General features: G+C 41.9%; 1 protein-coding gene across 3 annotated transcripts in view; it reads right to left on the bottom strand.

Moving 5' to 3' along the window:
* Window positions 1-19,380, bottom strand: part of gabbr1b (gamma-aminobutyric acid (GABA) B receptor, 1b) — an 87,719-nt gene that overhangs the window by 18,076 nt on the left and 50,263 nt on the right. For all 3 annotated transcript variants that reach the window (XM_040187859.2, XM_078081282.1, XM_078081281.1), the window contains 4 exons: window positions 16,178-16,255; window positions 6,215-6,365; window positions 5,245-5,377; window positions 623-739 (listed from right to left, as the gene is read on the bottom strand). In XM_040187859.2, the coding sequence (XP_040043793.2) occupies window positions 623-739; window positions 5,245-5,377; window positions 6,215-6,365; window positions 16,178-16,255 (479 nt within the window). The remainder of the gene's footprint in view (window positions 1-622; window positions 740-5,244; window positions 5,378-6,214; window positions 6,366-16,177; window positions 16,256-19,380) is intronic.

A 19,380-nucleotide genomic window follows, 5' to 3' on the forward strand; every position in this document is an offset into this window, starting at 1 on the left:
CAATTCTGGTCTTTGGTCTCCCTTCGTCAGATATTTGTTGCAAACAAGATATTTACTCCACACTCGTCACTGTCAACCTTTTTTGTCTATCCATTACTGATTTAGAAAAAACATGTAGTTGTTACAGAAATATAAATTCCCCTTGTGTCAACCACAGCATGGTTTTCACAGCCCTTGATAAAATAATCCTTCATCCAACTAAATCATCAGTTATATCTATTTCTGGTGGGAAAATTGCTGCTCTCACAAGGAGCGTCCGCTCAAAGAGATCATGATTGAGGTATCCTTTAACTCTACAGAGAGGAGACATGAGCGGTAAGATTGGTACAGGATGGAGAACTAGCCTTTTTAACACCGGGACATAATAAATGAGTTCATTGGCTAGGCCACACAACAGATATATGCTTTGAGCTATCCCATTTGGGCTAACTCTAGCAGGTCAGAGTAAATGAAAAAAGATAACATGATTGGCAGTGAAGTTTGCCCTTGAAGGGGCATCATCTCCACTGCCAATAATGTTATCTTTTTAGCAAGCAAAGCAAAGTTCAACCCCCTCGGTTTGGCACAAATGCTGTACTTAATTTTTTTTTAATGCATTGCTTTAAATCTCTACCATGTTTACCTTGCTCTTGTCCTTCTTTTCATCCTTTTTCGTGAAGACTGTGTGGACCCACCAGATCTTGGTGAACATGCTCCCGTAAGCAAGGCTAAAACCAAGACCAAGCAGCCATAGGCGAAACTAACAGAGAAGAAAACCAATTAAATATTTCATAATTAATTTAAACATCAGATTAATCAAATTCATCATCATTAATCCCTGTTTGAGTATTTCAGAAATGACCTTCAAATGAGGATAACCAGCCATAGAGAAGGTTACCTCTTCGCTAGTGCTGCAGCAGTGATGGTGGATGTCTAGATGCAAGATGTCTTGAAACTACAGAATATTTAAGGGAGTTAAGGATGTTTTTCCCTATGGTAGGGATTTGTTTTGGAGCTAATCTCCTTTCTGCGGAATTAACTTTAAATGTAGCAAGCAGTTCACAGTGATGTAATAATGACAAGTTTTAAATGAAATCATATAGCAACAACACAATTCTAACAATAACCAATATATTCTGTTGTACTGGACTGGTTCAGAAAAAGGGTTCACTGGTATTTCTGGTTTAAGTCTGTCAAAATTCTAATTTCTAACTCCTAAACAGATTTCTGACATGCACAATTTTCATTACCATATTAAACTTGATCACCCTCTAGATTTCTCTAGCAATCAGTACCCCAACTCCCCTGTTGAGTGAAACTGACATTAGCAAAATAAATAGTAGCACAGCCAACCATTAAATAGTGATGTATCTAAAATATCCCCCAAAAATTTTCTTATTAGAACAAAATAGTTGTTTCAATGCGCTAAAAATTTGAAATGTCACAAAATATTGTGATTAGGCATGATTGTTAGAGGAGAATAAACCCAGCTATAGCAGATTGGGCAGAATTTGACCTGGAGGCTTGTCATCCAGCTGATGACACGGCATCAGGGGAAGTTACCCGCCTCTCTGGATGGATTATCGAGATTAATCCCAGTATGTATCGGCACATACAGATCAGACGATCGGTCACCTGCGACTCCCGACTCGTTGCAAGGTTTCACAAGCAGCACCCAGGACTACCCAGCAGGTTCCTGGTGTGGACAATGAGGGTCCTTCCTTCAGGACCGAGGAACCCTACCACCGGAACCCTTCTACCCACCCGATGGTAGACTGTCCCTGACCACGTCTTTTCCCAGTGACTCTGTAAACGTTTGGTTGCATTGAGGAAAATAAAACTACAGCTGCTGTCTGTCGTACTGAATCTGGGTCCATACCTCACCCCTTTTCACAGCCTCATGGTGGTGCGCAGTGCTTCGCGCCACAGGATAACAAATAAATTCTATTCACAGAATAGATTGGAGCAACTCAAATCTGTGATTGAGCGACGTGTTTTTTGTTTCGAACTCGATGCAATTTCGGGCGAAGTTGCGAGGTCGAAGTTGTGAGGGCCTATCAGCGTTAGGATACTCCCTGACGTCCTGCAGAGAGCGTTCTCCCGAGCTGTACGATACATCTGCAAACCTCTGCAAACCTGTGCTGAGGAAATTCAAGAACTGGACCAGTGAGGCGCTGGAGGATCTTCGGGCATGCTTTGACTGCACAGACTGTTCACAGCGGAACTCAGAACACTACGCCTGCAGAAGGATCAGGCATTTAGGAGTGGGGACAAAGACTTGTACACAGAGTCAAAATACAAGTTTAGCAAGGCGGTGAGAGATGCTAAACGACTGTACTCTGAGAAACTCCAACAACCGTTCTCAGTGACTCTGCTTCGGTTTGGAGAGGCCTCAAACACCTCACTAACTACAAGCCAAAACCCCCCCACTCCATGAATGACCTCCGTCTGGAAGATGAGGTGAATGAGTTCTACTGCAGAATCGAAAGACAATGTCCTGATCCCATCCCCCACAGCTCCACCAACCTGCCCCAGTCCCTCTCCCCACCCTCCCCCAGCCCATCAGGGCTTCACGCCTCTTCATCTATATCACCTTCCCCTCCCCGACCAGCAACGACCCTCTCTATTCTGGAGAGAGACGTTAACTGGCTAAAAGACAAAATCCCCGTAAGGCAGCCGGCCCGGACTCCGTTTCCCCTCACACCCTGAAGCACTGTGCTGACCAGCTGTCTCACTGTTCATTATTTACTATTTATTTATTGTAAATGACCTCTCGCCGGCCACACTTTGGGAATCGCTGCTCTAGAGTTTTTATTGGCTTTTAGATTTTTTTTTTTCAGATTGAGCTCTCTGAGACTCCCGGCTCCCAAGCAATGTCATGTGTGGCTCATTAATGGGTTTAGTACATGCTGCTCACGTGTGTCTTTAGTCTATTGGCTATTGCATCTTGTGTAGACTGTTTACATATTTGTACCCATATCTACATTTTATGTTCTGTTGTTGATATTGTGTCCAGTGGAATTTTTCTGGTTAATGACACAAACACACTGACTGACACATATTTCATAGTTGTCTTTTGGGGATGGTTGTTCATCTGTCCTAAATACATTTTTTAAAATGGTATGTTGTGTTGAGTTTGTATTACCTATTATAGCTTGTATCTATAATTCATTGTGGTAAAGACTAAAACTAATACTGAAACTAATAAAAACTAAACTAAAAATAAGCATTTTCAAAACATAAAAAGTAAACTAAACTAGCAAACCCGCTTTAAAAACTAATTAAAGCTAAACTGAAATTGAAAACAAGAAGAAAATAAAAACTAGTGAAAAATTCAAAACTATAATAACCTTGGTCCTGACCCACCTGAAGTCCCTCACCGAACCCCTCCTGGACCCCCTGCAGTTCGCCTACAGAGCCAACAGGTCTGTGGACGATGCTGTCAACATGGCCCTCCACTACATCCTCCAGCATCTGGACTCCCCAGGAACCTATGCCAGGATCCTGTTTGTGGACTTCAGCTCTGCCTTCAACACCATCATTCCGTCTCTGCTGCAGGACAAACTCTCCCAGCTGCACGTGCCCGTCTCCACCTGCAAGTGGATCACAGACTTCCTCTCTGACAGGAAGCAGCACGTGAAGCTAGGGAAACATGTCTCAGCCTCTCGGACCATCAGCACCGGTTCCTCCCAAGGCTGCATTCTTTACCTTCTGCTCTTCTCCCTGTACACCAACAGCTGCACCTCCAGCCACCAGTCCGTCAAGCTCCTGAAGTTTGCGGATAACACCACTCTCATTGGACTAATCTCTGGTGGGGATGAGTCCGCCTACAAGTGGGAGTCTGACCATCTGGTGTCCTGGTGCAGTCAGAACAACCTGGAGCTTAACGCTCTAAAGACAGTGGAGATGGTTGTGGATTTCAGGAGGAACAGAGCCCCACACTCCCCCATCACCCTGTGTGACTCCCCCGTCACTATTGTGGATTCCTTCAGTTTCCTGGGCTCCATCATCACCCAGGACCTCAAGTGGGAGCTGAACATCAGCTCCATCACCAAGAAGGCTCAGCAGAGGTTCTTCTTCCTGAGACAGCTAAATAAATTCGATATTTTTAATAAATAAATAAGACGATGATGGTCCACTTTTACACGGCCATCATCGAGTCCATCCTCTGCTCCTCCATCACCGTCTGTAACGCTGCAGCCACAGCCAAGGACAAGGGCAGGCTGCAGCGTGTCATCCGCTCTGCAGAGAGGGTGATCGGCTGCAATCTGCCGTCCCTGCAGGACTTGTTCGCTTCCAGGTCTCTGAAGCGAGCTAAAAAGATCGTAGCCGACCCCTCTCTCCCCGGATAAAAACTGTTGTAAATGCCCCTTCCATCTGGCAGGAGGCTGAGGTCCATCAAGACTAAGACCTCCCGCCACACGAACAGTTTCTTCCCGTCGGCAGTCTGTCTGACTATAACATTCCACCGGTAACTCTGCTTCATACTGCACATGTCACTTTAACTGTCATTTCTCACTTTGTCGTCACTCGTTACTTTGTCGTCATTCGTCACTTAATCAGTTGTTCAATAGTGCACTTTATTTTTAATATTTTTTAACTTTTTAAATATTTTAAATTTTTAACTTTAACTTTATTCTCTTATTTTATACTAACCCATAGCCTTATTCTACTAACCCATTGCATTAGCATTTTATTTTATTTTATTACTTGTGCACTGCTGTCTTGTTGTCTATTGTCTGTTTTGTGTCTACTGTCACGCAGCAACCACCAGGACAAATTCCTTGTATGTTTGACATATTTTGGCAATAAATGTTTCCTGATTCCTGATTCTCGTACCTTTTTATTGAGGTTGGTCTAGGAAACGCCTTGCACTTTTAATAAACCGCATGCAACCATATTTTCCATTTTAAAACATCCCATCACTGCACTGAATATAGTACATTGTAGTGTCAGCTAATTTTAATGTTCAACGACATGCTCCTACAAAATATTAACAAGGTTTACTGAATGATAACGTGTCTGGTTCTTAAAAGAGCCGCTTACTAACAAATTAGTACGTACAGTGTCATAGTTTGCCTTGGCTTTTACCTCTGCTGATTTTGGGATTTGCCTCGAATTAGAATGTGTCATCACTGTCAAGATGGCCACTGTTGGAGCCACCCACTTTGAGCTTCACAACAGGCCTTCACAAAACTTTGGTTGTCGTCAGAGAGAATATGTCCATATTTTAAAGTTCTATAGTTGGACCAACTGTTAGTGTACCTGGCAGATGACTGGGAACTGCCTCCTGTGGACATGAAGGCCATCAATGCCCAGAGGGAAGACAGCAGCCAGAGCCATAATGCAACCCACTGCAGTCATGTTGTTGAGGTAGGGCTGAGAGTTCTGAATGTACCTTGAACAAAAGCAGAAATACATGATCATTAACCGACAAATACACAAATAGACCATACCGTAGTGAAAGAAATAAAAAATAATGGAATAATAAATTCTCTGCAGAAAATGCGTTCTAACCTCCGCAGAAAGCTTTGAAATTGCCTGTGCTGCGCAATGGCCGCAACACGTATCTTGCTAAAAAAGAAATAACAGAAATTATACGCATAGCACTGTCTGGCACTGGCTAGTGATTTGGATGTCTCGTTTGTTAGCCTCTTGCTTCCGCTGAGAAAAATGTACATAAGCACGTATGATTTGTCACTCCACCAGATTTTAATCTATGGAATAAGTATTTGAAGCTATTGTTCTTATAAAATATTGATCTGGATCTATATTGATTTCTGTGTTCGGTCCCTGACCATTGTTGGTGGCCCGTGTATATTTAGTCTTTCTGTGTTTTGCAGACACCCCAGCAGAAGGCTTAATTGATGGTCCATCCTGATTGGGTGCGCGATCAGAGCCGGCCCCATTAAAACGCTTTGGATGACATCACCAAGGGGCTCGTGCATGGGGAGGCATTTGCTGTTTTGGCTGCCACCAGCAGTGACTCATACCACCAGCCTCGAAGTGAGCGTCCAAGAGGGAGGCCGAGGATGCGTTATGGCCTATTGCTGGAGGCCTGTTTGTTTTGTCTTGTTTCTATGCAACTTTGAGCTTTTGGGGGATTTCATTTTAGAATAATAAATTCTTGATTATTATCCAGTTGTCTGATAGTTTCTTTATTTCCCTCGCGTTTGTCTTGTTTACGTTACCTAGCAGGAAACGTAACAGTCTGGTAAAAGTGACCTTTTCGTACCTGACATTGCTGTTGTAGACGTTGAAGGTGAGACAGACAAATCCCAGCAGGATTCCCAACCCAGCAAAGACCGATATAGACACAAATATCTTCTGGGACAGGTAGCGAAACTCCTCGATGACCACGGTCTGGTCTGCAGGGGGTCTTGAGCCTAGAAGACACAGTTGGGCGACACACTTTAGGTCTCTATTCAATTAAATTATTTTATGTCATTCAATTTGTGGCTATTACTCTGATTTGTTAAAAATAAACATTCTTTCATTTTGATTTTTCTTTATAGTCAGACTTATTTTGCTGAAGGAGCTCATTTCTACTTGAGGCCTTCCTTAGAGGAATCCTGCATATAATACTTTGTACAGTCTCCAGCCATGCCTCAGCCTTCTTTGTCCCACTGATGTTTGTAGTGTATCATTTAGTTTGTGGCTCCATTCATACCCCAACTAGCCACAGTACAGGACTAAAAAGAAACCATTTAATTTAATTTGTTGACTATTACATTAAACATGGGTGTAATGAAATGAAAGGCATGTTCACTAATGCACAGTACTACTGTTAAATGAGGCTGTCAAACCTGAGAACATACGTTTGCAGTTATGAGTAGAATAAAATCATGTTGAAATCATCTAAAAGTTGTTCTAATAATCCTCTCAAACATATTATCCAAAATGTGTTGATTTCTACATAACTAATAAAGAAAGGCACAAGAAACAAAGATATTGAGAGGTTGCTTTGGAGTCTAGTGGTCGCTAAGGTAAACAGGGAGTTGACGTTCTCATAATGGGGGAAAAAAAAGTCATAAAAACCCCACATTAAATTATTAGATTGTGATGTGGAAGGAAAATGTTTTTGTGTTCCAACGTATGTTCATTTACAATAATTTCATCACAATGATCAATTTTCACTGTGATCATACACCAACATTACCCTTTCCAAAAGTATTTGTGCTTTCCCTCCCCACAGGCTTCTGTGGATGGTGGTTTTATCTGGTGGTGGTTGCCCCAGGAGTAGTCCGGCATGCGCCTGGCTTGCTACTCACAATTATTGGAATCAAATCTTTTACATTGTTCATTCTGTACACAGCGATATTGGGCTATACAAAAGAAAATGAATTTAATTGAATGTTCAGAAACCCACATTTTTCTAAAATTATGTTGATTTTATATACAAGCCATACAAGGATACAGAACGGTTAATGTGGTAAAAATTGTTACCTTGAAGAAGAAAATCTATTCCATCTGATAACTGTTTTCTATTTAGCAGTTAGTTGGCCACCAAGTGTGTAACCCTGTCAAGCTTATTTATTGAAAGTAGGATGAGCAAGTGAGACAGTTGTGGTGGAACACGTTTGTGGTTGTATGGGGGGAGTTGGTCATCTGGCCAGTGAGACTGGGGACCAAGAAGATGGAGGAGTTAATCAAGGTTTGCTACAGGTCAGCATAGATGTGCCAAACATGAATGGACATTTTCTTACACACTTCATTCATGGCTTGCCAGTGCAACACTAAGGAAAGAAACTCTTCGGGGATTACAGTGCCTTGCCACCCCCCATGAATCCCCCCAACAGTTTTGCACAATTCTCTACATCGCGTTCTAGATTTAGAAGGCACAAGAACAAAATTAATTACATATGTGTGAGATGTGGGACCTTAGGACCTGGGAGCCTCAGTAGAGCAGGAAGCTTAAACTCAAGGAGAGCCTCTCCATATAAAGGAGATCCCGTGAGAGCTGAGCAACTCGCGTTCTCGTTGTCCAGCATGTGCTGAAGTCTGGGTTGCTCTGTTTGTTGCTCGCCAGTACCGTGTGTGTGAGCAAACTAAACTAAGGAGAATGTCAGACCTGACCTAGACCTGGTGAGCCCAGAGTCCTACCTGCTGGTGCACAAGTGCCTTGGGCCTAGGAGGCTGAACTGGTGACACGGAGTAGTCAGCAGGGCAGCCACTGCTCTTTTTCTTCGACTATAGTTTTATTCTAGTAATATGCTCTAGTGCCTCCATCTTGCCCTCTATTTCTAAAAATAACACACTGATATTGTGCCTTTAGATGACCGTTGCTTACCCCTTCCCCCCTTCTAGTGTGTTGTGTGTATATTAACCAGGATCATTAATAGTATTTGTGTGTGCCCAACATAATTCACAGTGCTATTAGTTTGCAGTGGTGGTTATTTTAGCATTTTTTTAACAGTGTGCAGTGTTTTTATTGTTGGAAGTGTCATTGTTGCCCCCGGTCCATCACTATTGGTATAAATTCTTTTGATGTGCTTTTATAAAGGAATTATTTAAATAAAAGTGATATTGCACTGTTCGCGCAGAAGCCCCCAGGGGTGCGCGAGCTGCGACCAGGGGGTGCGCGAGAGGAAAAATATAATGGCGGTCAGTTTTTTTAAGTGGGATTTTTCCATTAACATATATAAAAGGATTTCCCATACAATAAAAACGCTTGAAAGTAAGTAAACATTTCCTTTGTAATCGCTTTTATTTTAAATATAAAAACTATAATATATTATTTTTGGATAGAAACGTAAAAGAAGACAGCAGCTGTCGCAGAAAAGCCAAAAGAAAATGCAGTTTCATTCATGCGTTGGGTCTACGAAAGACGCACTACGGGCTTCATATCTGCTCAGATACAGAGTAGGGAGAAAGGGGCTGCCGCACACAATGGCCGAAGACGTGTGTTTGCCAGCGGCCAAAGAAATGGTGGAGTGTATGATTGGAGAGGAAGAGGCAAAAAAGTTGGACATGATTCCTGTGTCCAATAACACTGTGTCGCGCCGCATTGATACCATGTCTGAAGACATCCTGGCTGTACTACTCAGCCGTGTGAAGAGTGAGTTTTACTCTCTGCAAGTAGACGAGTCTGCAGATGTCGCAAATCTGGCCAATCTTCTTCTCTATGTCCGTAACCTTTTTGAAGGATCGGTACAAGAAGAGTTTTTGTTCTGTCGGCCCCTTGCTACCCGAACAACCGGAAAGAAAATCTTCAATTTAATCGCAGCCAAAAACATGCCAGCTGATCTACTTGCAGCGCTGAACGACGCAGTCAAACTGGTGAACTTCATTAAAGCTTGTCCGCTAAATTCACGAATATTCACACTGTTATGTAACGAGATGGGCAGCGAACACAAATCACTGCTGCTGCACACAGAGGTGCGTTGGCTGTCCCGCGGCAAAGTGCTGACAAGGCTCTTTGAACTCCGGCACGAATTGCAGCAGTTTTTTGAGGAGAATCCGTTTCATTTGGCCTCCAGTATGCAAGATTTTCTGAAAAGGCTTGCCTATCTTCTCAGCTCTGAATGAACTCAATCTAAGTCTGCAGGGAGTCAGTGTAACTGTGTTCAACACACAAGACAGGGTTGACGGCATGATAAAGAATCTACGGTTCTGGGCAAGTTGTGTGAGTGGGAACACACACCTGTGTTTCCCTACGCTTCACGAGTTCTTGGGGGAAAATGACGTGCACCTGGGTGAGCATGTAAAAACTCTCATGATTGAACACCTCAACCACCTTCGTTTCTCCTTTTTGTCTATTAATTATAATTTGTACCTGCCACTTGATGGCCTTCACATATGTGTATAAAAACTCAGCGTTTTTACTGCTCGGAGACGCCATTTACACCGAACGCTAAAATACGTGCTTGTGTATTCGACCTCCTGCTTGCAAGCAATAGTTAGAGACAGATATCCGATCTGCGGAGAATTCCTCATGTAATCTTTTTCTCTTCTAAATAAATGTTAACTTTTTGACGTTAATCAACCAACTCATTTTCCAATGCAGTTCACTTTCAAATCCACTTAAACTTTCACATCCTTCTGTTTTCAGCTACAGGCACCATTTAAACTTCAAAATGCTGACAAAAGTCTAGACTATTTTATGAAAGAAACAGCTTGTTGATAAATATTTTACTTTTTTCATAATCACTGATTATGTTTAATGAGTTTTTCCAGTCAGTTTCTGAGTATTACATTAGTGTGTATTGCATTTCTTAGAGTGAGAGCTGAAGAACGGAGTTTACAGCAGCGTTAGAATCTGGTTCAAAAAATATTTCTCGTGGCCACAATATATACTCTTCAGGCTTCATTGTTGGATCAAAATAATGGTGTGGATGTGCTGTTTCTAGTCCTGTGGCTATGGAATCCCACAGACATTCACTTTTGGCCTGAGAAGCCAAGAGTGAGACAACGTCTGTCTCAAGCTCCATAGGCTCCAATGCAAATCTTTCTCAAAGAACCAGATGCTACACGTTTTGAAAACTTGTGATAGACCTGTATTTATGAGACGCAGAGACATGTAAATAACCTGGACACTTTCATATAATTTCCAGTGGGATTTGAGTTATAGTTTCCTGGCTAAATTAACTTGAGGTGTGGATTCTGTGTAATCCGTAAACAGTAGTTCAAATACTACATAATCAAGTTCTTTTGAAATAAGAGGAATGCAGTCTTTTTCGCTATGTTACTGGAGTATTTATAGCATATGATGGAGATGGCTTTAAACTGGAAGCCCAAGGTTTGCATAAAGACCCTTGGACCTGGAGATAACCACCACCCAAGAAAGCCTCCAACCATCCGGACCAAGTGGCACAGCTTTGTCCTTGGGACTGTACCAGCATGCTCCTGGCTGATGGAGGTCACAGGAAAGTGGAATGGATCAAATAGGACTTTGGCAACAAATGATCTATGACAGGTGATCATGCTAAAACATGATTAAACTGACATTTTTTCCTGATATTAAGTATTTAATGTTAAAATTAGCTGCTGTTTCTCCAAATTCTGATAATGCAGTATAGGAATGTTCTGCTGTTTACGTTTTTCTTTCGTAGCATTGAGGGACATCAACTGCTGAGTTATGTAAAGCTAATAAGTGAACCTTGAATGTACTAAATGAACAAAAAATAAATACTTACAATCATGAATAAATGCAATAAATATGGTAATGAAGAATTAATAGCTGACTGTCGACCATTTACCAGATTGTTCCGTCCCTAACCATTGTCTGTGGCCAGCAGAAACCTTAATTGCTGTTCCATCCTCATTGGGTGCAACCCAAGAGCAGAGCAACCCCTCTTAATAGGTGCTTTGTGACGTCACCCGGAGCTCGTTTTTGGAGAAACGCATTCGTTGTTCGGTGCCCCGCCTTGGCAGAGTTTCAGACATTTCTCTAGTCTTAGAGTGAGAGTCAGAGTGAGGCCCAGCATATGTGAGGCCTTTTTCTTGAGGCCTGCTTTTTTGTGTTTTTTTTAATCTATTTTATCTACCTGTCTTTTCATTTTTTCAATCAATCTTTTTGTAATTTAGTTTGAGGATAAATTCTTTATTATTACTGCCCTATCCAACATCTGGCATGTCTGCCAGTTTTCTTATTCCCTCGAACATGCTCCAAACCACAAAATGAATTACCAGTCTGTCAACCCAACAATCCTATAACGCCGCCTAGTCATCCCACCCACCGCATTTCTGGTTGACAACCCACAGATTATAAAGAAATATCTGCGAGGTAGGAGCCAAATTATTTTATTTATTTATCTATGTCCTAGAATAGTCTGGATAGAGGGCTCGTTATTTGAACATGGGAGGTGTAAAGTTGGAGTTACCAAATTCAACCTTTATAAAAGGGTGATTCGAGTCTCTATTAGCCAAGTGCCAAGGAAAATAGCCAAGTGCCCCTGTATTCAATAAATCCAACTCGAATAAAATCCCTAACAATTTAAGGATTGGCGTCATATCAAAGGATAAAGTTTTACATCGGTGTCACTTTTTTACCTTTATTGAGCTGAAAGTCATGGGGTCACAACAAACCTTTCAAATCATCCACATGTCATGGAAACCTGATAGTTAGTTAAGGTAGGCCTTTTTTGCTAGAAAAAAATGTATGTAGTATGTGGTGGAAATTTGGGGATTCAGCCCTTGTGAGAAATCAAAAGTATCAGAGACTCGCTTATGATTAAGTATTTTACTAACTAGAATATAGGAAAAATCATAAGAATACAGAAATCATCAACACAAGCCGTAAGTACAGACAGAAGTCAAATGACTACAATTCAGCTGAAAAGGGACAGAGGTTCCTTCCCCCAAAAGGAGCTCAACAATTCTCCCCCAACATAGTACTGAATGTATTTTTCTCCCTTCCTGCAAACTTCATCAGACAAGTTTGCTGTGGCTTGTGTAAATTTTCGAAACAATTGATTTGCATTTGATGGTTATGTCGGTATGTCAGTTGGTAGATCACATATCGAGTAGATCCCCTCTTTTCCTCCAAGGAATTTGAGTTATTGACTTTCGATGAATTGTCCCTATAATTATTACACACGTTAATTTCCAGTCGTAGTCTCTCACCCCTGTAACACCGAAGGATACTGTCGTTGCACTTCCAGTATGTCAAAAGTGTATTGTCACTTTTACATCGTCATGTCATTTTTTAAAGAATCTCATGTGTTGGAGCCATATTTTCTGTTTTGCTACAAATAATTTATTTGGTTGTTGGTAGGAATTATGTGTCTTCACTTAATGTATTTGTCACAAACAGACGTTCCCCGTCTCCGGAATACTAAGGTCCGAAGCTCGGGATCTCAGTCACCCCTCTGTGGCACGTGACAATGGTTTGTGCCACTCAGGATCAGCCCACTGAGCGGGCACGGCCACTCCCACCAACGCACCTGTGGCTCGTCTCTCATCAGGAGAGGCTGGGCATTTAAGCTGCCGAAGCCTCAGAGGCCGGTGCGAAGTCTTGTGCATGTTGCCATCACATTCTGAGCGTTCTCTTGATATCCTGTTTCTGCCTACCTGTTATTGACCTCTCCTTTGTCCCAGACCTCGTTCACGCCTGCCTGACCCTCGACGGTACCTCTGCCTACCTCCGCGCTCCCGGCTTTCGACCCCTGCCTGTTCACCGGACCCTACCACGCCTGATCCTTGTCTGTACCCGGCTAATAAAACTGCGCTCTGCGCTTGAGTTCACTCTGGTCTCTTGTGGTGCGTTACAGTATTTTTGGTACATACTTGAAATAACTTATGATTAGATTCACCTGACAAGGATCAGCGGATAAGAGGAGGGTGTGGGACTGAGGTGCGGGGGCTGGCTTTGTATTTGATGGAACATCGGCACAGTCTTTTGACCTCCCGTTGTCCTCCCTGTTAATGTAAAAATTAAATAATACTTGTGTTCTCATTTACGTTGTTTGAGTGTTTTCTATGGGAGTGTGTGAGTCAGAAAGCTGATTCCCGGGCACCGAAATTAGGTGCAAAAGCAGGCTGCCACCACAACATGTCTTGCTTGTGCCCTTGTTTTACAAAGGTTTAAAGGTTTCCTACCCCGTTAACAACAGTAATAATTAATTCAAATAAAGAGTTCTGCAGTAAAAGAAGCTAGGATCCAGAATCATAACTGACATCAGAAATGATGCAACATACTCTTTGTGGATGTGTTTGTTAAAGGCAAATGGCAATTATGTGTTTATGTTTTCCTTTGGAAAAGTGTGTTCTCCAACACTGTCTCTCCTCGCTCTGGATGATGGAATCGGGACAGTATGTTGCCATGGCGACTGGCCACATAATGGTTACCAAGGCAATATGAGAAAGGCAGCAATGCAGCAGTGGTTGTCAAGGAGACCAAAATGATTAGAGGGGTTAGAAAGATACGGTTAGATATATAGAGAAAGGGGGGGTTGTGGGATAATGGACGGTAAAGAAAGTAAAAAGAAAAGGGAGAAGTAACAAACAAGGCAAGAGAGAAGGAGATTGAGAGGCGAGACCTAATATGTGTTGGTGTAGAGTAGACCATAAGCTGTGACACATCAACAAGTAGCAACCAATCTCATCCAGAGCCATGGTAACCTTCACGATGAATAATTATTTCACGTCACTGTCCAGGCTATTTTTAGTGTTTACTGCCAGCAAAGATGCTGCAAACCGGCAGGGAGTTGTCTTGGCGTGAGTGGCTGCAGTGCACACAACACTGGCATCTTGTACCATAGCTTCTCCATTCTCCAACAGCATCTGCTGACGTCCTAACACCGTCCATATGGCCAAGACGGTCTCTCTGGCCAACACCGAAAACGCAGAACTCCACATCCTGCCTGCCCTCAATTCTTATCATATATCATATTCATGTCATATAGCAGCAAGAGGATACTTGGATGAACTACAAAAAGTGCTTTTCAGTAACCGTAGACGGGATTGTGCCCATGTGTGGTAGCGCAATGGTGGGCTTTGGAGTAGGAAGTCGAGGTTATGCCGGATAGGATTATATTTACACAGCACTGGAGTGTAAATAAACATCTTGATGACCGTAATATGGCGGAATGTAGTAGTTGCAGGTCTATCCATGTGGTGTTGTGGTTGGTTAGATGAATCCATTAAGAAAGCTGTTGTATTTGTTTTGGCAGAAGAATAGGAGTTTTGGAATGTATAATCCACGAAAGGATTTACTATGTCCTATGAGTGGGAGAGTTAGATTTATCCAGCAACTGCGGTCATTGGTGTTGTTAAGATGAAATAAATGTGTACATGTCAAGCGTTTATCGAGTAGTGAGTTAGATGTTTATTAAAATAGAGAAACTTTTTTGTCCACTGTTGTTGAGAATACTGCATGGCTAATTCTTATACAATACAAAATATAACAGAATTACGCAAGAAACACAATACAACACATAACTGAATGGAAATAATACAACGGTGAATTGGTGAGGGTACTTGAGGAGAAGAAGTAAGTAAAATTAGAAAAAGCAAAGAGGGAAACAAGTACAGAAGAATCTAAAGGATTAGATGATATATGTAAGAGAGAAAGGAGATCAGACAATTGGAATGACAATATGTAGAATGTGGAGCGACATTTTGAGAGTAAATGATTCTGGGAAAGTACTGTATGTAGTGGAGCAGGTGCACATATCGACAAGAGGAGAAATAAAATAAGGAAGAAACTGTGAAATATATGGCAGAGAAGCATTTAGACCTAATGTTAATTCTAATGATGTCCATGGGTATATCTATATGCGGAGTCTGTCCACCACCAGGTAAATTTAGGATTAGGTACAGTACTTTGGCATTCATTCTTTTTTTCGGATATCAGTTGCTCAGACCAAAAAGTGTTTTAATTTAACTGTAGTAGATTGGAACACAGGGAGATGTGGGAAGCAGAAATCTACTTATAACAGAAAATAAAAACACACTGCCTTCTAATTTACAGTCCATAAACTAGTCCTTTGTAATAAATGGCTGATAAGTTTCAATGGAATATTTTTTTCCCAAATTAAACTTCCAATTAAGCTTCCTAGTTTTAGAATAGTTGTCTCACACCAACCTCCTCTGGAAACAAAATGTAATTCTGCCAGGAAATCCAATCAGTTGCATTTCTAAAGACCCTTTATTACGGCCAGTGGACTAACATGCAAACGGAAGCACTTTTAGATCTGCATCTTGTCATTGTTTCGTGAGGTAAAACAGGCATTTGGCACACAGAACTCCCCTGTCTACTGATCAGCAAACACAATTTCATTCCTCAAAGTCAAGGTCATTGGGACCAATCCCATCCCTCTGCCAACCGGATTTCTTTGTGCTGTTTTGTTTACACTGTCAACTAGCATCTTCTATTCATTTTCATTACAGTCATAGCTTTGAAATGGCTCGCCTGTTTAATTAGTAAATGGATGGGAAATTGTCACTCCATAGTACATTGTCCCAAATGAAGCCCATAACTCTGGCTTAATTTGCTACTGCATCACTTTTGTTTGGTGAGCTTAGCTGTTCTTGCATGCTTCATAAAACATAACTAATTGATTGATGAACATTTGCAGCCTATCTCCTACTCGAAGTGTGGAATGGAGAGAGGGAGGAGAGCACATGTCCATGACAGAAGGAAAGAGGAATTACAAAGGACAAAGCTGCAGGGTGAGAGAAAACAGGAGATGAGAAGGAGTGTAACAGGCAGTGAGAAAGGGGAAAATACATGGTGCTGCAGAAGATTATAACTCACCTATCCACCTGTCATTCCCATACCAGGACAGATTGCCTTTAGTGCTGTCGTAGTATCCAATCTTCTTATAGCTTCCTCCTGTGAGTGAGAGAGAGGGGTTGGGGGGAGGGAGAGAGATTATATTTTTCAAACACCTTTACTTTCTTAATACACCAAGAAAAAAAAGATCAACATTACTGCATCCAAAAAAAAAGAGTTGAGAACACTTAAAATAGTTAAGCAACCAGCTGCAAAGCTTTTTTGAGCTTAACTAATGGATAATGTGTTGCGTCAACTCACAATAAGAAGTTTGCTCTATCCTAAGTTAGTCAAACTTAACAATATTATTCAGACCTACTATTACACTTGAGTTAACCGTACATAAAATATTGCATTTGATAGTCGCATCTACTCAGGTACTTAAGTTCAGAACACTTATAACATTAAATTGGAGGAACTTGAAATGGTGTGGTCTTTTAGATTGAAAACATCCATCAACAGCACTGAACATTTTATGTTGATTATACTCAAAATAGCTTTGCAGCTGGTTGCTTAAATATTTTAAGTTTTCTCAACTTCTGAAATTTCACTGCCAAGTATACTCAAAATCCTTTGCCACACTGCCTCCATTTTTTTTTATTTAAAAGTGGACACCGCTTTGGCTGGAAAACTCAAAGAACAGCATTCAAACATATTTAAACTCAAAGTCTTTAATAGGTAAACATCTGCTTGCACTGCATGAAAAGTGGGATTTTCGGCAGTATGCGGCACTGTAAATTGTCGTGGAATTTCAGGTTTGCGGCAATTTGCGGGCAATGCCGAAAACTGCCGTAAATTATCAGAAATTGATGTGGGCCTCCCTTGGCAGTTGTCCCCCCATGACCCCCCTCCTCCTAATTCTAGGGGATATACAAATGCAAATCAGGGTCGCAGAGGGAGTTTTAGCCCAGGTGACATTTTTTTAAAAGGTAAGAAAATCTCTGGTACAAATAGATCAGGCTCAGTAGCCTAATTATAGACTTACATTTTAGCTTGAATTTATTTATTTAATTCAAATATGCTAGATTACCGTGTACGCCATTAGCAATGGCAAATGTTATGTAAAAAAGATACACAAAATAACTTCTTTAAAAAATTTGTTTTAATCAAGGTAAAATGAGCATTCCATGCAAATAACATTTGAATCAGAATGAGGGGTCTGCAGAGATCACAGTCTCCTAGAGCTCAACTACAGTGCATAGTGGCAGGACTACAGTGACCTTTTCTTTGGTCTTACTTAAATGCACAGAGGATGTATTACCCACACATCTTCTAGCAATGCGCTCAACTGGCAGAAATGATGCTGGGTATGACGTGTCTGTTCCCTGCAAGCCCCAAACTTCTATTGGCTTTCCATAAAAATGTCTGTCTGGGTGGGGATGAAGCCAGGAAACTTGTCCAGGAACATGTTTAAATGCCGTACCCTTTGACACAACATTAACAGCTATAAACTGCTTTATAATGGCTGGTCGTAGTTCTGCTAGAGGGTCAAGGACGGGTTCCTCAAAACCACTTAGCATAAACACATGCTGACCTTTATGCTCTGCATCTATCGATTGAGTAAGTTACATTCATATATGTTACCCGTTTACATGTCATGGCAAAACATTCAACCTCAGTAACACAAGGGTACATCTGATGATACATTGTCAACATTGCATGTATGTCAGACTCATCCAAGATTGTCTGGTGGAATGGAGAAAGAGGCACCACTGAGAGCATTCAGCAGTTTCTTCTCGTCTGTCTGCGGACTGGCCGAAAGTTGGTGACCGCGGAGAGGAGTTGAAGGCGAGTTGAACGCGAGACGTCGTCCAGCCATTATTCACGAAACAGCAAAAACCAAACAAAGGAACTGGAGATACAGTTCTTCTGAATATAGTTTGTTTGTATGCTCGTCTTGCAAGTACTGCTGATCGTCAACTCCAACAACAAACTGCCGATATCAACGAGCGGTTCGCTCCACTGGAGCGTTCGGGACTCTGCGGGTTTCTGTCCATGGAGGAGAGGATGGCGGCTCTGGAGGAACTGACTCAAAGAAGAGGAGACGGGCGCACGATCCCAAGATAGCGGTAAGAATACGTTCGATGACTGCAAGCTAAGCTAAAAGTAGCGTAGCCTCAAACGAAAGCTAAGAGTAGCCTAGTAGCCTTACAAGTGAGCTAAACAGCTTTATTAAAGTGTATTTTCTTTGCCGTGTCGTTTACAGGAAGTGCTGCGCCGTCTTCACAACTCCGAGACGAATTACAGGCGCCACGAACCAGAGCAAGGGTCAGATTTAAAGAAGATGCTTTCATTCTGCGGTATAAGGGAATATATACGTATAATACCGATCATAACTTTGGGTTACTTAACGTAACCTCGGTTCTTTGATAACAGAGTGAGGTGTTTCACTATGGGGAATCGCCTCGGCGTGACCAACTAAGGAAGCTCCAATGACACCACGTCTGTCAGTGACAGACAGGTCGAACTGTGCTGGGGCCCCGCCCCTTCATATTATCACAGTCGACCGCCCCTCGCAAATCATTCCAGACCGATTTCTTTCTGTGTCAATGCAAGGAGGGATGTGTGGTGAAACACCTCACTCTGTTATCAAAGAACCGAGGTTACGTTAAGTAACCCAAAGTTCTTTTTCTAACTTCCTTCGGTGTTTCACTATGGGAGATATAGAGCGCTCCCGTATTGCATGCCGTTCCCGAAGCCACAAACTGTTTAGCCCGGTACTGTAATGGGAAAATGATATGTGACCCTTTTAAATGCTTCATTTGTATAACCAGTTTATTAGTTGCAAATGCTTAGGTCACAAAGGCCCTGACATAAGAACTGATGTCTCCCTCTTGGATTAGATGTTTCCAGCGTCATAGCTGTAGAGATTGAACAAAGTGTTTGTTATGTCTATGACCACCTTTGTTTTAGCATGTTGGGAGAGCAAGGATACGGTCAAAGAGCTGACGTGTCTTACATGGATAAGATGTTCCCAGTACCCTGGCTGTAGATACTCAACAAGATGGTTAACGGTTTCTGTTGACGCCACCGATATCTAAGTTTAGGTATAAGAACTGCCTCGATGTGTTGGGAAGAAAAGGAGGTTCTTGACAGTCTACTGACCACGTAGCTGTTGTGACCCTTTTTCCCTTGCAAGGAAATAAACGGAGAAAAGACATACTTGACTCAGAGCCTTTGTTCCT

The sequence above is a fragment of the Gasterosteus aculeatus genome, chromosome 10 (genome assembly GCF_964276395.1).
Source record: "Gasterosteus aculeatus chromosome 10, fGasAcu3.hap1.1, whole genome shotgun sequence".
NCBI lineage: Eukaryota > Metazoa > Chordata > Actinopteri > Perciformes > Gasterosteidae > Gasterosteus > Gasterosteus aculeatus.